Here is a 20,314-nt window from a genome sequence, read left to right as displayed (position 1 = left end):
CAAGCACATATTACTGTGCCTACAGCAGAAACACAGGTGTACACACACATACACAGGTACGCTGGACGACACACACACACACACACAACCTGACTACTGTAAATACTGTTCTGTTCAAGCATGTTTCCAATTAGAGCAAGGCTGGTTTCCTGGCCACACCATTCCTTTTCTCTCCATCCTTTCCGTCTCTCTCTCTTTCTCCCCCCTCTCTCTCTCTGAGGAGCGGGAGGAGGAAGGAGGATAGCCCACCTGCTGAGATACAGCCCATCACACAGGGAAAGCAAATGCAGGTCTGAAGCGCGTGTGAACTAACACGCTGACTAGATCAGATTCATTTTGGATGAGGCGGTGGCAGAGGGAAGATATTGGAGATGTTAAGATTCCCGACCGTGCACGAATGCAACAGCAACTACCATAACTCTGAGCTGATCGTGAAATTATACAGCGATCCTGACTGTCCATTTAATTACAATCATTAGGCTCCCGGTGCATCGGTCCAAGCCTTTACTCTCTCCTCCTTGCCCAGATCAGAGCCTCATTTATCCCTATAATCTGCTGTGGTGGGCTGCCCGGGGCCGATCTAAGAGATTGACCAAATTAGCCATATGAAGGTTTGTGTGAAGACAGAAAGTCATACACGTAATTTAATACTCAGACTCTACAACGCCTATGAACCGTGTTCCCAAAAAGCTGAGAATGAGAGAAAACAAAAGAGCAATCACCGTCTTCATTTGCATCTGAATTTACGTACCAGCTGAGATAATTATGTCACCAACTATGAAAAGGTCCGCAGTCCCCCCCCCGACCCCCCCACCTCTGATTTCTATACCGTCACTAATTTTAAAAAAGGGAACAAAACATCCCACCCCACTGTGTTCCTAGATAGCAGAGAGAGAGAGAGGGAGGGAGAGAGAGAGCCTGCGGTCTCCACGCAACCTCCCCACACACCAAACCCACCAATTAGCAGACTTCCAGATAGCGTTGGAGGCCTCTCTCTCTCTCTCTCTCTCTCTCTCTCCCCCTCCTCTTTATTATTCTTTTTCATTAACGGTAATGTGCTTTTTGGTTTGGCTCCGTCGTTTTTTTTTAAATTGCTCCTCTTTACCGGTGAGCTCTCTTCATTATTCTCCCGTCCTCTCCTCGCTCGCTCTCCACCTGTTATCTTCTCGGCTTTCCCTACTTTATTGTCCGCCTGTCGTTTCCCCCCCTCGTCATTCTTCTCCTCCTTATCTCCTCCATTCATTCCTCCCCATCACCCTTTAATCCAAAATCGTCCCTCTCCTCTCTCTAACACCCTCTGTTCACGCCCGGTCTCTGCCTTTGTCCCGTCTCTTTCTGTCTCCTTCTAGTCCTCGCCAACACCTAATCTGATGCAACAAAGACGACTTTTGACAGCTGTGAGGAAATCCGGGCGGTGTACGGCTGACAGGTTGGGTGTCACAAGGGGAGGCGGCACACGTGTTCAGGATTCAGCACCTGTACGAACGGGGGGACACCCAGGAGGACACCAAGGTGGACACTGTTTGGAACGGAGACTGGAGGGGACGAGGATGGAATTTAAAAAGGTAGGAAGGAGAGGGGTGAAGAAGGGATAGACACACCTGAGGGGGGGGGCGCTACTTTGAACAATGTGGAAGACTCCACTCTCTCTCCGTCTCCATGGCTACTGATAGACGCCCTCCAGCTGTTGTGTTAGATGAACCACTAAGCGTGCTTTATACCAAACAGATAACATGCTGCTTTAATGGGAAAGTAAAGTGAATGAAGGGATGAGTTAGGTTTTCCCTTTTTTTTAAAATTCAAATGAAAGACTCCTCTCTCACTGATTGGACGAGGCCATAACACGCTCAAGCCTCATCACACTGAGGAACGACACCATGATTTATGCACGTGTGTATGCTTTGGCTGCATCCTGCGTCAAGGTGTGTGCCTATTTCCGTGGCTGCGTGCATTAAATGAACCTTCACACTTGATGTAAACACAGATCTAAGTGCTCTCACTGTGGAACACCAAGGTGATAAAAGCACCGAGTGCTGCGAGGAAACCAAGGGAGGCGCTCACCTTCACTTCACCTCCAATAACACTGAACATCATGTTGTGTTCTTAATGACTAGAGAGCGTGGCCTCCATGGAAACAAAGACATTAAGATACATCTGCCACACACACACACAGAGATTGTGTTTACACCCAGTGTTTACACGCTATGTAACAATGTTTGAATATGATAAGCACAATAAAAGGCCTTTGTTCCGTCACATGGACGTACAAATATGTTGTCATGAGTGCTGTTTAAGGGGACCTACGGGGTCACACTCCATAGGTGTTTCCAGCTGGCAAGACGGCTTAAAGAGACAGCAACTAAAGCACTGTGTTTTCACTCGGTGTGACCAGTGGTGCTGCAGGAAAGAATGACAAAGGTTTCCAAACAGACCCTTGGATGAAGATAAGAACATGGGAATCTGTCTAATATGTCCCAATAGATGGATTTAACAGAGTTCCAGTTGAAAGAAAGCACACTTAAACGTTAAATCATGGAAATATTAGTTATTCCAGAAGAAAACACAGCTTGCAGCCTCAGCAGCTGAGTGACGGTGCAGGGGTCTAACAGTGTGGCATATTTCAATATCCAGACCCCGCTCATTAAAGCAGCACAAAAGACTAATCACGTTTGCGGCGCTTTGATTTACATGCAATTAAAGTTTCATGTAAAGCCAGATAAATCAGACGGGGGGGGGGGGAGGACGACACGGAGCAGATGTGTGCACTGCAGCCAGCCGTGAAAGAGAGAGAGAGAGAGAGAGAGAGGTGAGGGAGAGAGGCAGAAGGAGGAGCAGCGGCGAGGAAGAGGAGAGGTGAAGCAAGCAATCGTTTGTCAGGAGAAATGATGACACAGCACATCCGTCTCAGTGGCAGGTCCCTGCTGTTATAGACAGAGGACACAAACTAACAGAGAGGGAGCTTCAACACAGGGATTCAACACACACACACACACACACACACACACACACACCCTCCTGCCACCTACACATTCAACTTTTGAACCAATGTTACATCAACGGGGTTTGTATGAGTTTAAGAGCCTTGGGGATTCTTTGATCACATCTTAAAGCTTTTTATGACCACAATCCTCCTCTGCATGGTTTTGTAAGGCAAACTGTCCTGCATGTAAGTATCCATTACTGTGGTTTTAATGAAAATATGCTTTAATACGCCTCCTATCATAGTCTATTATTATTATCATTGCTCCTGTGGCACCGAGGCGGGACAATCCATCTCCTAACATGGATACTGAACCTTCTTGTACTCCTGCATTGATCCCTCTCCTCCTTTGTTTCCTCCTCCTCTTGTATTTACTGATGTAACCTTATAGTTGGTAAAGCAGCGATCGCAGCCTGCGGCGAGTGTTTTCCCCTTTGCTGCGTCCTATAAGGAGCTAATGTGATGGATGAGCCTGGACAGAGGGAAGGACGGGGCCGTGTGACGGAGCCCAGCAGCTGAGGGAACTACAGTCAGACCGCGGATACACAACAATAAGCTTGTGTTATCACGTTACACTCAATCCATAAGTCAAACCGTTCCACACATCTACGACAAAAACAGTATCCAGTGTGTCGGAGAGTGATCATTAATGCACACACACACAAGTTCTTCCAGGTCACTTACACACACACAAGGGTGGTCAGTGAATAACATTGTGGCTATAAAAGGGGGATGGAAAGAAAAGATAGAGGAGGGGGAGGGGGAAATAATAATGAGAGCAATAAAGTGAGACCCAGATGTGATCTATGCCTCAGTCAAGGCAGCTTGTGTGTGTGTGTGTGTGTTAGCATGTGTGTGTGTGTACTCGATGAGCTGTCGGATGAGTCAAAATGAGTCACATCATTTTATCAATCACCCACATACACTACAACAACCATTCCGTGGGTGTGTGCGTGTGTGTGCGGCTCAAGGCCAGCATTAAAACTGCGTACGAGTCCCACACACTTGTACCCACTAAACAACTGATACTGTGCAATCAAACATTGTAGCACCACCACACACACACGCATCTTACTCATCAGTACTCATCAGTGTGTGTGTACTACTACTCTTGAGTCCTGAGTGATACTATGGGATCGATGGATGTGCAGCACGACTCCGGGGAATATGTAAACACACTCTAGCATGCAACCACTCTCTCCCACTTACACACCTCCACCAGCTCTCCTTCCATCTCTCACACACACTCTTCCTCCTGTATTTGACATCGCTTTGCCTGTAACGCGTCTTATATTTAAAGTATAATTGTATCCAAACACAACCGCAAAATACAACTTGATCTTGATCCACATGGCGAAACCCACACACACACTCCCGCACACACACGCACCACCTCTCCCATTCAGTGTGAACAAGGTCACTTACACGAGTTCCTCTGGCTTCCGTCTGTTGCACCGGGAGAGGTGGACATCCCAGCTGCTTCTCTTCGCCCTCACGCGATCACCGTGCGGCAGGGGAGGAAGAGGAGGAAGAGGAGAACGCAGCGACGACGCCGACGACACCGACACCAAAAACTCCAGAGATCACAACAGCACCTGCCCGCCGCTCATCCTCCCGCTGCCTCTCACTCCGCACGCATGCTGCCGCCGCGTACAAGAGATGCTCCGCACACACACATTCTCATGCAGCTCGACTCCACAACCACACACACGTGCGCATACACACACACGCGCACGCACAACGGTCGCGCACGCACGATTTGGAACGTTCTCTTGGAAACACACGTGTGTCTGTTTGGTGGGTGAGTGTATGGATCCCGACGCCGCACCGGTATCTCGCTCTGGCGTGATGAGGTGGGGAGAGAGAGGGAGGGCGAGAGAGAGAGAGAGAGGGCGAGAGAGAGAGGGCGAGGGACGAGTGGAGCGTACCACTGCTGAGTGAGGGGGGGCGGGGGAGAATGTGTGTGTCAAGGGGGAAGGGAAGTGAGAGGCGCAGACGAGAGAGTGTGTGTGTGTGTGTTTGTGTGTGATAGGAAAGAGGAACAGAAGCGACACCACCTCTCATATGATGCATTTTAATGGACATGATCTCATTTAACTTTGTCGTTTCAGTTCAGTCTGTGTGTTTAAGTGTGTGTGAGTGTGTGTGTGTGTGTAACCCACAGCCAGGCTCACCTCTCATCGCTGAACATTCACTCCTAAATGTCAACCTGCTCTCTCACACTTCACACCGTTTGCAGTTTGGGTGCGACTTATTATTTATTGGTTGAAACTGTCCTCATAAAGACGAGACGGAGGGAAACTAAACAGAGCTCAGGGTGTTGATGTGGCCGAGCAGGGGGACCGATAAACAGCAACAATTTGGGATTACTTCCAAAAGGTCAGGCTACTCTCTGTCTGCTCCCCTGCACACACACATACACACACAAGCACACACACACAGCTCTTTGCCAAAAAAGATTCCCACTCTGGCGGCTGCAGTGCCTGAGGGTGGGACATAATCACCCTCATTAGAATGATGCCATGAGGAGCATCACAGTTTCACCTAGCCCCTAGTCTCCTTCACTCGTGTCCTTCACTAGCTCCGCCCCCCCCCCCCCCCTTCCTCTGAAAGGCCCCATCTTTCCCCAACACGGCTGACAGAAACCAGCACTTTGGGGCGTTTCACGTATGGATTCTATAAGCGGGCAGAGCACAAGCAAAGACGTACGAGGTCGTGTGTCAAACCCTCAAGCTTACACACACACACACACACACACACACACACGAAATTCCCATAATGTCAACTCTAGCCTTCGTCCTTGTGACACATCAGAGCCATAAACGCCTGAAGGACCAAACTGTGGAGAAAATAAAGAGGCGGCAGTCAGAGGGTTCATCCAGCTGCACACAGCAGGGGGCCACACGGAAATATCATAAGCTCCTTAATTAGCTACGGGTGATTATAGCTGTGGCACAGAACGGCCTGTGAGTGTGTGTGTGTGTGTGGTGGGGGGTGTTAAGCGCACTGGCTGGACATTCAGGGTGGACGTGTGCATGATGAGGCCTATAGATCAGACTTCTATGGGGCGTACAGAGAGGAGACTTCCATACGCTCACAGTCCAGACCTAATCCTCCTCCTCCTCCTCGCTCCCTGGCTTTAAAACTCGGAAACGTTTGGAATGGAGGGATCGGAGCAAAAGTCCCACCTGATTTTTCCTGAAGTCTGTAGGCCAAACCCTCCCAGAACTTAACAAACCTGATCAATACTCAGATCTATAGGACCGATCACAAACCAGACTTCAGCAGCAGTTTAGGCCCAAAACGTTCATGCTGATAAATCTTGCAGAGACTTGCGAGAATTTGGTAAATTAATTGAGGAATGGTGTGTGTGTGTGTGTGTGTGCAACTTCTGGCTGTGTCACTTTATCCACAGCTCCCTTACCATTGACTATGGATAAGGCCTTTGGCTGGAAAGGAATCCGCCGATCCTCCAGCCGCTCAGGATGTGAACGGGAGACAGTTGAACCTCAAAGCGCTCCTCTACCTTAAACATGTAGATGAATCCTCGCATATCAAAATCAGATTTCAGAGACAGTGGCGGCGGAGCAACACACTCACACACACGCTGATAGAATTCCGCCTAAGCTTGTGTCTGACAATTAAGGGTGGAGACTGGAGCTAATTTCCCAGGAGAGTCACCTTTCATATCAGCTCATTACGGTGATCTGAGATGGATCGTCCCGCCTAGTCGCACCTCGCAGCACATTAGGCTGTTTAAAATGCAGCCTGACTCGGGATTGGAGCCTCGACACGTAAACTTGGGAGCGCCGGGAAGAATCCTCTCATACTTCACTGTCAATCGTGCACAAACAACGCCTCTCCCTCTCTCCAAAGGTTCAGACAGCTCCTCCGCAGTCACGCTTGACCTCCGTCTCACGTATCAAGTAGCATCAGAAAAGCGTTAAATAATGACCTCGTGCTGCAGGAACAGCATAAGGGCGAGACGTGGAGTTTGAAATCTGAAGCCGTTGCTGAGTGGAGACATTTAACACAGTTGCTGAACACATTTGTCATCATTTTCCTTGTTAGCTTCTATTTGCTGAGTCCAGATCTCTGTTTGGAAAAAAAAGGCCCACACAGTGATAGAAATCTTATAAAGCATCATTCCAGAGGGTTTGGCAGGTAGAGGGTTTTGCAGCAGTAAGCAAACAGCCCATAATATTGATCAGGGCCAGCACACAAAGTGGGAGAGCAACAGCACCACACACACACACACACACACACACACACACACACACACACACACACACACACACACACACACACACACACACACACACACACACACACACACACACACACACACACACACACACACACACACACACACACACACACACACACTCTAAGATTTGTGTATCTAAACAGGAGGGCGAGCTAAAATCTCTTTTTCTCTCTCCTTCTTCATCACATTGTGTCCACCATTTACCGACCAAATACATCATCACTTCGGTATTTTCACGTCTTCTTCTTCTTCTCTCCGGGCACAGGCAGTTGACAGAAACAAAGCTTTTGTTATACAAGTGTTGCATCTGACACTTAGCCACGATTCCTAAAGCTTAGAAAGGGAGCGAGGCTTCCACTGACAGAGGCTGTCGAGGGTACCGACGGATGAGAATGAGTAGAATGAAAGAAAGAAAGGAAGGGAAAAAAAAAACACAGTTGCCTTGGAAACTGACATCCTGCTATCCATTCTTATGTAATCTACACAGAAACCTGCCAAATGATCCAAGCTAGCCCTAAACTTTTCAACTTTCAAAAAAAAAACGAAACGCCTCCGAGGCAAAAACGCCTGATGAACAAAATGTCCTCAACGTGTACAGAGACGCTCAGATTCCTCTCCTCCGTCCTCTGGCCTGGCATTGGGAGACAAAAGAGGATGGACCAAGTATGGAGAATAATCTTCATCCTCATCCTAACGTCTACTCATGCCTGCACGCTTGTGTCTGCACTCCTGATTGGAGCAGCATCATGCTAAGGCTACAGCTGGCAGTGTTGGCGTTTTATAACAAAGTAAGTGTAAACCAGCACCGCCCGGGCTTGAAAGCCGGAGGTGAATTTACGAGGGAAAAGGCCGCTGCTTTGATTCCCCCGGAAGGGCTTAGAAAAATGTGGTTTTGAGAAAGTTGAAGAATTATAGTTTTACCGCCCCTCATCAACTTCCACTGAGGTGCCCTTGAACAACACACTTAACCGCCCCAGAGTGTTTCACTGGAGCCGTTAACCACAGAACATAAAACACACGGCGCTGCGTGACTGTAATTTGATTGGATCGCTGCCCGCTGTGAATATTTGTCGCGGTGAAACGCGGGCGGGAAGCTTTAGAGGCCCAGATGAGGTTCAGACAGGAACGAGTTCAGTTCTGGAGAGAGCTTGTTGATGTGGCTTGAACCAGAACTACATTACTCTCAAAACGACATCACAGTTTCAGTATTGTCAGTATTCCATTACCTTTACAGTAAGCAAACTTACTGTACACAGTTTACATTTCCCAATAACCCATCTCAGATCCACATGGAGTATTCATTCTTATTCTTATTGTTGCTGTTGTGATGACTCACCTGACAACAATACCCAGTTTCTCGTCTCCCAGGTGTCCGGCGTTTCCGAGGCCGTTCGTTAAAAAGAGCTTTTTGCAGCTGCGTCTGTAGGTGGAGTCTGCAACCGGCCTGAAAAAAGCATCAGGTTGTTACTGCAGTCCGAATCTACCAGAGGTGCTACAACAATCAGTCCTGCAAAGGGGTAATACAAAGACCAAATGGTAAATGGTTATCGAGAATGTGAGGTTTAGTTTTAATATAGGAGTCTCCACAGTGGCTTCTGATTGGTTCAGGGAGGTTGTGTGTGTGATGTGTGTTATTTGTCCATGTCCTTCTTCTGCCTTTTCACTTGCCCATGTTGGCCAAACCATGTAGTTAACTTAGGGAGGTACTCGTCTTCTATTGGATTCTCAATTCCCTCTCTCCAAGGCCGGTGCCGTGCTGGAGAGTTTCTAAATGTCTCCGTCGCAAGCTGATGAAGGCCAACTCGCACAAAAGGTGGAAAGTTGTTGCCAGGCAACTCTACACCTCAGGCGGTTCTCTTTATTTACCCTTTTTTTCCCTGCTGTATCATGATTTTGTTGACATCGCAACAAAAATATAGATGGTTTTATGCTGGTTCATGGTCCCTGGGTGTCTTACTGCCAGACAAGTCAAAACAAAGGGCTTACATGGAAGCGTGGATGCGTGGAAGGTTGTCAGGGGCTGCGGGGCATGGATCCATCCAGGAAGAAGAGCCGGAATAGACTTGGCAGTTCAGTTTACATCCCAGACTATTCTACTACTTGATATACAGTATGTGTCTGTGCGTCTCTGTCAAAATGTCAACACAGGTTCTAAAAATCTCTGAATCTGCTCTCTTACTAACAGCATTTACATTTGCGCTGCGTTTGTGCATCTGTGTACATACAGGAGTGCATCTAAGGCGCCGGCGTGCCAGAGCGGCGGCAGGCATCTCTCATCTCTGGTCCGTCATCGGCAGCCTGGGTTGGTGGAGGATAAGTGCCGGCGGGCTGGGACAATACGTTGTGCAGCAGCTGCAGCCGCTCCTGCCTGTAAGAGAGCCGGAGTAAATGATTAAGACAGAGAGCGAGAAACCTGCTCGCTCACATCTGATGCTGACAGAAGATAGAATCCTCCAAAAGACACTGTAACACAGCTGTAAAGCGCACAGGCACACACTTTACAATGTATGATCCTCAACAATCCAAACTCTCAATACACACACACGCACACACTTCTTTAGAGCCTTATGTAACCAGACTGGCTGTGAGCACATTCTTATTTACAGCAAGGAGAAATCATTGGAAGAGACAGAACACAGAGTCTTAACACAGACGCACAGATAAAGACCAGCTCATACACACACACACTTCCAAGTTGTCACAGGCACAGTGTGTGTCTCTGGATTCCACCTGTGGGGGCCATCTGTTGTTACACCAGCCAACTGAAGGAGACAGAGACTCAGGAGTCATTACGGAGGCAATATGGCTCCCATGTTAATCAGCAGCCTCCGTTGTCTCCGTTGAAAGTGAGGCAGTGGCTGATGGGGGAACAAGGGAGGGGAGGGGGGCAAGGTTTGATGAGCCCGTCAGGACAGCAGAGGTTATTTCTCAGAAATGTAGCGTAGGATTATTTACCCAGAGATTGTTTACTAGAAACTGTCAACAAGGACCAAGCAGGTGACTCCCCGTTATTGCCATTCTGATTAGTGTTGAAGGGTGACTCAGAGTCCTCTCAACACACACCACTTACGTTGGTCAGGAGAAGAACACAAGTGGAGGCAAGGTCACTCACACACACACACACACACACACACACACACACACACACACACACACACACACACACACACACACACACACACACACACACACACACACACACACACACACACACACACACACACACACACACACACACACCTTCTCTTAAAGGAAGAGTAGTTTTTCCTGCATACACCTTCTCTTACTGCTTCATCATTCCTTTCTCCTCCTCCTCCTGTCTCATTATCACTCACCCTCTTATCAACATCTCATGGAATAATGGGTGCAAAGTGTTAGCAGAGAGTAATTAGCCTGGCATGCTTTGATAAACATTAACACTTTGTTTGGATGAGGAGCTGCCATGGTGCGGCAGATCAAACATCATTAACGTGGAAATATGAGCAAACGGCGTGGAAAGGTGGCTCCATCTTTCCACACAGGGCTGCTGCCAAGTCAGCGTCGCCTCTAGAGAAGGCCGACGACAAGATATAGACGTTTGAACTTTATAGGGAAACGCTTAAAAGAGCAGGAGGACAGCAGCTCATGTAAAATGCAGAAGCTTCAGTTCAGGCTCGGTCCAAACCCGCTGATGAAAACCTGAATCCACAAACATAAATTAAGGGAGACAAAACTGTGCTCTTTCTTTAAAAGCTCGACCTTCAAAGGGGCGGCAGACAGGGAGGGAGAAAAAAGAAGAAGAGGGATTTAATAATTACTGCCGTGGTACAGCTCGTTGCACCGGGTGAAAATTAAGCCTCTGAGGTGCCGCTGCTCAATTTAACGCTTCCGAAACACAAAGCCTACTGACGATAAGCCCGCTAAACTTGGACCCAATTAATTACTTCGTATCAAAATTTTCTTCATTGGTCCTCGCAAGGGAGTGTTTCAGCTGTGGGACACACACTTGACAGGAATTACCACCAGTTTGGGGACCAGGATTACAGGAGTATGATCAATCTTTTGTATCGGGGGGTAATAGTCGTAAATATCTGTGTTTATATTGACAGAAAAGTGAAATCAGAGTGTTGCTGGATGCTGACGTGTGTGTGCTGTCCAGGTGCCCTCTAGTGTGAGGAGAGCAAAGTAGCAGCAGCATTGTGGGGACGTCGTCATCATCGTCATCATCGTCCTCCTCCTCCTCCTCCTCCTCCTCCTGCTCTCAATCACCCGGGCCTGCTGTGTTCCAAACCGGCATCACCGCCGCTGACGAACGGCTCAACCTTTAAACTGTTACACATTTCTTTAGACGACTAATGAACGATACCCGCCGACAGCTGCGTTCAGTCAAAAACTTTCAAAGAGACGTCGACGGTGCCAGAGGATGGAACGCAGATGTTGTTTCGCTCCGACACCGAGCGGCTGAGGACACAAATTTCGAGAGAGAGAGAGAGAGAGAGAGAGAGGAGTGTGGGAAGACGCAGAGGGGAATCATTCAAAACTTGCCGGCAGCTCGTTCATAACAAAAAAAGAAAGAGGATTAGATAAAGATGAGCCCCGAGCGCCCACAGCTCAGCTCTGTTGTGGGCACAGCTGCTCGTCCTTCAGTCGATCACGTCTGAAAACTTCCCATCCTCTCCCGTCTCAGACATATGCCAGGCACATGCTGGGATAGAGTTAAGGAAATCTTACACACACAGGTCGCATCGAGGCCTTCACTTCCCAAACTGGAAGAAGACGAGACGTTTTCCTCTGACTTAAACACGTTTCACATACTTGGCCTGTGATGAGACACAGAGAGAGAGAGAGAGAGAGAGAGATCTGGTGTCCATCACATGCTGCTGTTTAGACAAACGTCCCGCATCTAGAGGCTTTGTGCCTTCACTCCTCAGAGACAGTTGGAGCCGATTTCCGCCAGGCTCTTTTGATAATCGTTCCAAGTAGATCCCAGGACACCATCTACTGTTTTATTCTTTTGACTGTGATGCTTTCCTCTTTTGTTTTTGATCCCTAACTGAGGCCTGTAAGGGACTGGTTTTGATCTGAGTCACTTCTCAAGAGTAAGTGCCGATCTGGGAATTCCAGGTATGAGTCCCATGATGCCAGTGGGACACATCACAGCAGGGAGAGCAAGTGTTAAACCGTGTCTAATGAAAGTGAAACAGCTCCCATTGAAGGCCCAAAAAGGAAGACACATCCACAGGGCCACAGTTTCCCCCCTCACTCCTCCAGTCCCTACAAACAGCTGCGTCACCACTGCATGACGACGTCGACTCCTCTCCCCCGATTGCCATCCGCCCGGAGAAGCCGTGTGAAGAATCGCTCAGTCAGATGGAACCACGACAGCGTTCAAAGCCGGGGAGATTAGAACGGGGGAAGGAGTGTTTGTGCCGGCAAGACGGAGAGATCAGGTTATTTGACAGAATCCAGCAGAGTGTGTGAGCAACATGATGAGAAGGAAGAGAGAAAGAAAGCAAGGGAGGAAGAAAAAGTGAGACGGGAGGCCCTCAGGCTCTCTGTGAGGCAGATCAGCGTATCAGACACACACTGCGTATCAGAGACACACACACACACACACACACACACACACACACACACACACACACAGCAGCATGGAGCCGCCTCACCTCTGCACAACATGGTGTTCGTCATACATACGACTTCACACAATCTAGTCCAAGTTTTGTCCTGAGCTCACAGATTCAGAGGAGAAATGCCACCTGATCAATATGCTGTCATTTACATTGCTTTCCAATATACTAACTATACGTTTTGGGTCAAATCCCTGACAATACTGGCTGTGATAAGAGGAGTGAGGAAATGTGCCACTTGTGTATGAAAACACCATTCATTTACAGACATTTTAATTGGCTCTGCTGCTCTTTCAGTTTGGGTCGTAAAGTCACACTGCCTCAATATACAATATAAAGTTTAGCAATAGCTTCAAACTTTATTTCTTCTATTCTATGAGCTGTAAATGTGATGTCTCATGGATTAGATCTTTGGCAATCAAGTCTGTTGTTTCTGTTCCTTATTGTAACGTTTTATAAACGAACTGATGGCGCCATCTAGTGGTGTAACTGCTGAGCATCCACACATTCATTTGTCTCCTTCAGAACTCGGTTGTTCACTTTTACACTTTTATCCCTGATGAGGGCACTATAGCTTAGCTAAAACTGTTAGCATCCACTCAGTTCTCTCACTCTCTCTCACACGCACACACAGACACTCACACCAGGCCTCTAATTTAGATTAATCATGCCTGTGATTTGATCATTTATGTTTGCTTTTGCGCTGATAGGAGTCTGTAACGGCTGACTGGTCCGGTGGCTGGGCTCTTAGAAACACATTAGCAGTGCACGTGGCTGTCAACTCTGGACCGGCTGTCTTAAAAAGTAATGACTGTCATGAGTCCTCACATCAAATCTAGATCATATTCAATGCATTAATCACATTAGATGTTTTTGAGTGTACGGTGTGCGTTCATGCAGCCAAGGTCAGAATAAAAGTGTTTTATGATTTCTTGTCAAGTGTGGCTTGAGTCACTTGTGTTGAACATTCCTGCAGAAGAAGCTCTCCTAATGTAATTGGAACATTTACAACCAGGAAACGTCAAGGTTTTCATTTTATATTGGAGGTCGTTAAACATAATTCATGGGTCTTTTGTCTGTGCTGGCACTTTTAATGCATATTGACCTGTGGCATTTCAAATAAACAAAAGCTACATTGTGCAGTGTCACAGTACATTTCCACGACCAATGGTGAAGCTGGACAAAAGCAAGGGGCTGATTAAAAGTCAATGTCCAGAGGTTACTATGGAGCAGCGCCGCTCATCACTGGAAACAACCCGGCTAACGGTTTCACCCCGGCTAAAAATAGACTTCGTTCTGAGACCTTCATTTACAAAATTAAACATTTACCGGCAGTGTCAGGGTTTAGCCATGAATAAGAGATGAAACAGGGAAACAAGGACAAGACACCACCAATCCCCTGAGTAAAGTGCATTTCCCTCTCTCTCTCTCTCTCTGATGCTTTCTCTCACTCCATTGCCCCCTCTCTCTTCCTCTCTCACACACACAGGGTTCAGGTTGACGGTGCGTTAGAGATTAAGCCGCCGCTCATCTGTTTCACTGACCTAGAAACGCCCTCCTGACTGTCCAAGCGGATCCAAAGTGAAACCTAGTCCACATCTGTCAGAAAGCACTCACTGTCCCCTCTGTGGAATGTAGGGCAGGTGTGCATTTGTAAGAGCTACAACCTGAGCTCATCAGAAATGGAGAAAGGAAACTTTAACACGACGACAGTGAGGAGAGACACGATAAGAGTTTAGCGTCGGGTCTCACTGAGTAGGAGCCTCGTTTCAAGACGGGACAGTTTGGAAAGCGTGTGGAAAGGCAGGATGAGTGAAATGAAGGGACATTACCGTGGCAACACTAACGTTGAAGGCCTGGTGCACACAGGGACGTATAGGGACGGATGCATTATGTATAAAAACTTCATTGTGTTGCAAATAATGTGTGACGTGGCATCAAGATAGAAACAAGAAAGTGCAATTAGGGTGAAGCGTAGATGCGGCGTTCTATAAATAGCCTCTGGGAGTCAGTGGCTGCCTACATCCCTCACTCCTGAACCGTATGAGAGCCTCCTCACGCACAGATGTCAGATGATGCTGCATTTGTGGGAGTCGAGGGGTTAAGATAAGACGAGCAACGGCTTCCAGAACTGAATTGATTATAGATATTATTCCACTCCCTGTATGTCCTATTTCCCGTTATCTGCTATAAACTCAGGCTCATGGGAGGCAGGGGAATAAAACAGGGAACTCCTAATTTGACAAATTAGGAGCGGTGATGCGTTCAGTGACAGTAGGCCATTAGAGGACACGTGGCCTCGAGGCTCTGGGGTCCACATGCCTATGGGCAGCAAAGTTGGCAGCTGTCACTCTCTGGGAAGCCTGCCAATGTGGACCAGAGCCAAGACACCACATCAGTACACACGCCCACACACAGCACACACACACACACGCCCACCGCAGTCTAAACCACGTAGAGAACGTTGACTTTCCCAGAACATAACGGAAAGGAAAGAAATGAGTCAACCTCTTTCTTTGGGCTGGAGTCAATATTATAAACCACATTAGTATGAACTAAAGTCACACAGATGGTTTGTCTAAATGCTTTGTGTCGGTTGACTGATCCCAATTAGAAATATGGCTCGTGATTTTTTTGTAAACCAACTTCACATATCACAATTTACAGACCAAAGGGCTCAACACAGACTTGTCCAATAAAGAGTAAGTTAGGGGTCATTTAATAGAACGTAAGGGTCGCAGGATTTCATCAGAGCTAATGATCCGTAGATAAGAGTGTGTTTACAGTGTTTAAACAGGAGCGGAGGCCACCAGCTGCTACACCCTCGCTCGACCCCGGCCCAGTGGTGATTACGACTATCTCTCCTCCCTCTCTGTCCTGGGGCGAGGTGACGTAGAGAGAGAGAGAGAGAGAGAGTGCTGCTGAATCAGCTTTAACGCTTATCACATGCAGCTACGCCGTTTCCAGGCCCGTCAGCCCCGCGCTTAGATACAGGACTCTCATTCTAAATTGATTCAGCACGCTGCAGATCTATGGGAAAGAAGCGGAGGCAACAAAGAAAGAGAGTGAGTGATGGCAGACTTGAGAGGGACCAGGGGCACGTAGAGAGAGGAGAGAGAGAGAGGGGAGATCAAACGGCAGAGATATGACAGCGGATGTCTTATTTCACCCGCGGGGCAGGAGGTTGACGTTGGTAGATTTTTCCCATGTGCCTTTGCACCTCGCACCAGTTTCACGGCCTTGCTGATGCTGTGGGAGTGACGCTTGCTTTGATGTACCTATATCAGTGAAAAGAGGAATCCTAGAGCTTCACAGGCCGTTTGGTGGGACGTCACATCCACTCTCTGTTACATAAGTTGCTGATGACGTGGCGGCGAATCTGGATCAAAGTCCAGCAGGTTACATCACAGACCAGCACTGTCCAACCTTGGATTTTCTGCGATCGGTGACCGGGGGGGGGAGGTGGAACAGTTAGATAGAACGGAGAGTAAAATTAACTTGACGCCACGCCAAGGATCCCACCACAGATCGATTAAGGCATCTGAAGTCCCGTCCCCGGGTTTGGAACACAAGCACAGCCCCGTTCCAAAAACAAAACCCAATCATTATTCTGCTCACAGGCCGTCTGCCTCTGCGGGGTAAAGAGGTAATTAACAAGGGGAATGATTACACTGATTGAAGCGAGAGGAAGAGCTGAGATAACGGGAAGGAAAAAATGTCGACAATGACTTTGTGGCACGGACACACACACACACACTGGGGGAGTGATTTCCAATAGCCTTCAGCTCTGCAGGCTGGACCCTGGCTGCCTTTAGAGATAAACCGCCCGGCTATCTCTCTGAGATTTCACTTTTCCCCCCTTTGAAAAAAAGCATGAAAGTTGTTTTTTTTGTGTGTTTTTTCTAAGTCAGCAGAATCTGTTCCTCACTTTATCTGCTGTGTTTCAACCCTCGCCTTTGGAGAATTCAACTGATGTTTGTCCAAAAGCTTTCCAATTTCTTTTTTTTTTTGCAGGTTTTAAAATGTGTTGTGTATTTCAGCAAAGCTAAACTGAAGGAGCGGCTGGATGTTGGATGGATTTGCCCGCCCGCCCGCCCGGCGGCGACACGTTCGTCCTGCTGAGGCATTAAGGCGTTTCTGTGACCGCCGACACTCGCTGGACATTTTACACTTCACACCCGAGTGAGAGACGTTTCCCGAGCGACCGCATCAGCAGGACGGTGATTGATCGTGCCCACATTCCACCCGCCTTCCTCACTCTCATACATATTGGAAACAATGGAACCATGTACCATAACATGGCCTATTGAGCCTTTACATGTAATGTGTGTTAAGCAGACGTATGGAAGTTAATATCGAAAATCTCAACCCCTAAAACAAAGGATTGTGTTGAGCAGTGACCTCTGACTGAGCGATGGTGTTTAGAGCCTGATTAGGAGCTGATATGAGCCGATGTCATGCTGGCAGATCACTCAGCTTGCAACATGCTAATTAGAAGCCAATCAGTTTTTTTGTTTTTTTTAATAACAAGTCATGTAATCATAATTAGACTGAAATCTGTATGAATCAGTGTTGGTAAAGTGTCAGCAACACACCCTGATTACACAACTTTGTAAAAGGAAACGTACTGAGTGAGATGGATATGTATGACGTCACCACACAGGAGCCCTCTTGTCACTATGATACTGTTAAACAGTCATGCATCCCTTTATTGTTTTATTCATCACATCCTCTCTCTTCTCCTCACTGGTGTGATATCATCTGAACCTTTTTATTTCTCCCTTCCCGGTGGCAGTTTATCTTTCAGCCTCTGCCCGTGCGTCCTATGCAAATGCAGAGGAAGAGGAGCCGTTTGTCAGTTGGCTGCCACAGGTGATAACTGATGAAGAGTCTGGCTCTGTGGCAACACGCCCACAGCGATGACGGGACAACGCCAGAGGACGCCGCGTCATTGTGCCCCCGTCACGTTTACCGACGTCAGGTCTTACTCGCTGAACGACCTAAAACGTGTGGATCTTCAGCACTATGCTGTTTGTAATGGTGGTAACTCACTACTTGCGATGTCAGAATCCCCCTCAGGCGGAGAACTCCATGTACTCTGAGCTACGAGCTGCTCACCCAGAGGAGGGAGACACAGGCAGATGTGAATGCGTCTCAACAAGCCCGAGATGAGTTCAACGGGGATAAAGACACACACACACGCATGCATGAACAATGACAGGATAAGTCATAGGTGAACACACACATACACACACGCACACAGACGAAGGGGCATGGCCTTGTACGTGTGCATCCGGTTCAGTACTGCCAAGGATAGAATGCCAGAAGATCCAGACGTTTAGGATGATGATGCCATCACTCATCAACATCTGCTTCCTGTGCTGTGGTTTGATGCTTCATGTTCTACAACCGATTACACTTAGAATTGCAAACGTGTTGTTTCAAAAAGAGAGGGTCGCCTTTATGTTACCTTTTCCCTTATTGTAAACAAATTCTATGACAAGACGGTGGTCAACAAATATCAGATTCAGCTCCCAGAAGTCCACTTCCTTCCAAATATTACGTAAAACCCATCGCAGAGCCGCTGTGACGCGTTTCATCTCTACCAATCACATGGATCAGTTTCATTTATTTATTATCGTAACCCAGAGGGGCAAACATGAATCAAACTCATGTCGGCCCTCTGGGTTCTGAATCAAATGTGTGTTATTGCACAACGACGCGCGTTCCAACTAAGCTCCCATTAGAATAACATTCAGTAAACATCAATCATGACCTATTCTGTTATAATATGACACATGTCCACCTTTACATCAGTCAGTTTATGTGTGTTTTCTTCTCTATCAGACCAAACTTTTCCTTTAGCATGTCTTTATGTTCAGCTCCCTCATCTTGTGCTCTACAGTCCATGTGTGTATATCCGGTTACAATCATTAGCAAATCATCAGCCTGTTATGTATGCAGATGAATGGTGTGTATGTGTGTATGCGTGCTGAAATCAGCTGCCAGCCATGCATGCAAGAAGCAGAAATAATAGCAGCATTCATGTACAATTATTATCAGGGCTAATTGCTCAGTCAGTCCCGTGTTGCCGTGCAGCAGGCTGACAGACGTGCTGAGCAGCTGCACCTCCGTCTACTTCCTCTACTTGGAGACACCTTTACTGCACTCTGGATAAACGCTTACCCGCGCTCTCGCCCGCATGACCCCTGAGATGTTCAATCCGCCGCCTGAATTTCATTTTAAATGCAAAACGCCACATGAATAAATGTATCATTAGAGTCTGAGCTGTAATCATTTATATCGTTTCATTATATTCTGGTGGAAATCCGTCTAGAAATCCTCCTATTTTGCCCTCTGTGATCAGCCGTGTAAATCTGTTGCAAGTAAACAGACGAGAACAGAGAAATGTCAGAAGAACATCGGCATTTGCATTTTAATCGTGATTGTATTAAATATAAAAATAGACCAACAAGTGCAGATTTGTATTTGTTTGTAAATGCAAAGCCGCTTTATTCAGAACCGCATAATGTATTCAGTCTGTCCTCCCACACGCGGAAGCAGCCGAGTATAAGATTTCCTCCGAGGTCTGGAAAGACGGGGAAAAAGAACCCGAACATTGACATCACCGACTGTGCTGGATTCTAAAAACAGCGTCTCTTGATAGCTGAGCAGCCGTCGCTGCGTTTCCGTTTGAATCAACATGCAGCGGCTTCCCGACAAACACTGCAAACTCAAACTTATCAGGAATCACAAAGAGGATTACAATGATCAGTTACTTATGTTCTAACCCATAAACTAGTCATCTGAAAGGCAACCAGATCTCTACAGGGTCAGTCCAGCAGTTTGTGGCTTCGTGAGAGCCAGACCCCCTCTGCCAGCTCATCTGCTCTTTCTGACAACTTCCATTCTGCCCGGTACGACAAATCTTCACTTTCCTTCCTCACGTCCGTCAGCTCGATCCTGAGGAACATGTCTTTCTCCGAGCCAAGCGGAGCCAGAGCCACGTCCGACTCTGGTCTGGATTTGGGCAACCTGGAGCAGGACTGAGAGACTCCTCTGCCAGCTGGTGGATCGTTTCTAACCGCTCTGCCTCGGAGATCCTCTGGGCCATGTCCCGCCAAAGCTTCCTCAGTTTTCCCTCCGACGTGTGTGCTTGTAGAGCTCCCATTGGTCCTTTCTGAGCTGTGAGGCCACTGCACGTCCTGTGATTGGCCCGTTTGTCTGTCGGACACACGGGGGAGCCACTGGAGGGAGAGACATTTGGTCATTGCCAGCCACAACTCCTGAGGCCAAAACATGCCTGAGCCTGATGGTTGGTCCGTGTCCAGCTGCTGCTGCAGTCGCATGGATTCCACCACAAACTTTGCGACAGGTCTCCTTAAATCCTTCTTTGGCCACTCTTCATCTGCTTTCCTCGACCGAGGCTGCTGATCCTGCACAACGCCGAAAGAGCTG

At 47.7% G+C, this 20,314-nt stretch overlaps 1 protein-coding gene across 3 annotated transcripts in view; it reads right to left on the bottom strand.

The window, feature by feature from the left end:
- The window catches only part of dtnbp1b (dystrobrevin binding protein 1b), a 36,416-nt gene that overhangs the window by 14,431 nt on the left and 1,671 nt on the right, over positions 1-20,314 (bottom strand). For 2 of the 3 annotated variants that reach the window (XM_076149765.1, XM_076149767.1), the window contains exon 1: positions 4,406-4,818. In XM_076149765.1, the coding sequence (XP_076005880.1) occupies positions 4,406-4,451 (46 nt within the window). In that variant the 5' untranslated portion in view covers positions 4,452-4,818. Of the gene's footprint in view, positions 1-4,405; positions 4,819-8,583; positions 8,692-9,472; positions 9,616-20,314 lie in introns of those variants that run through there. The other variant, XM_076149768.1, reaches the window with a different exon arrangement.

This window comes from Genypterus blacodes, unplaced genomic scaffold (genome assembly GCF_046128005.1).
Source record: "Genypterus blacodes isolate CSIRO-AG114 ecotype Tasmania unplaced genomic scaffold, CSIRO-AGI_Gbla_v1 ptg000048l_1, whole genome shotgun sequence".
NCBI lineage: Eukaryota > Metazoa > Chordata > Actinopteri > Ophidiiformes > Ophidiidae > Genypterus > Genypterus blacodes.
This window is presented reverse-complemented; position numbering and strand designations above follow the sequence as displayed.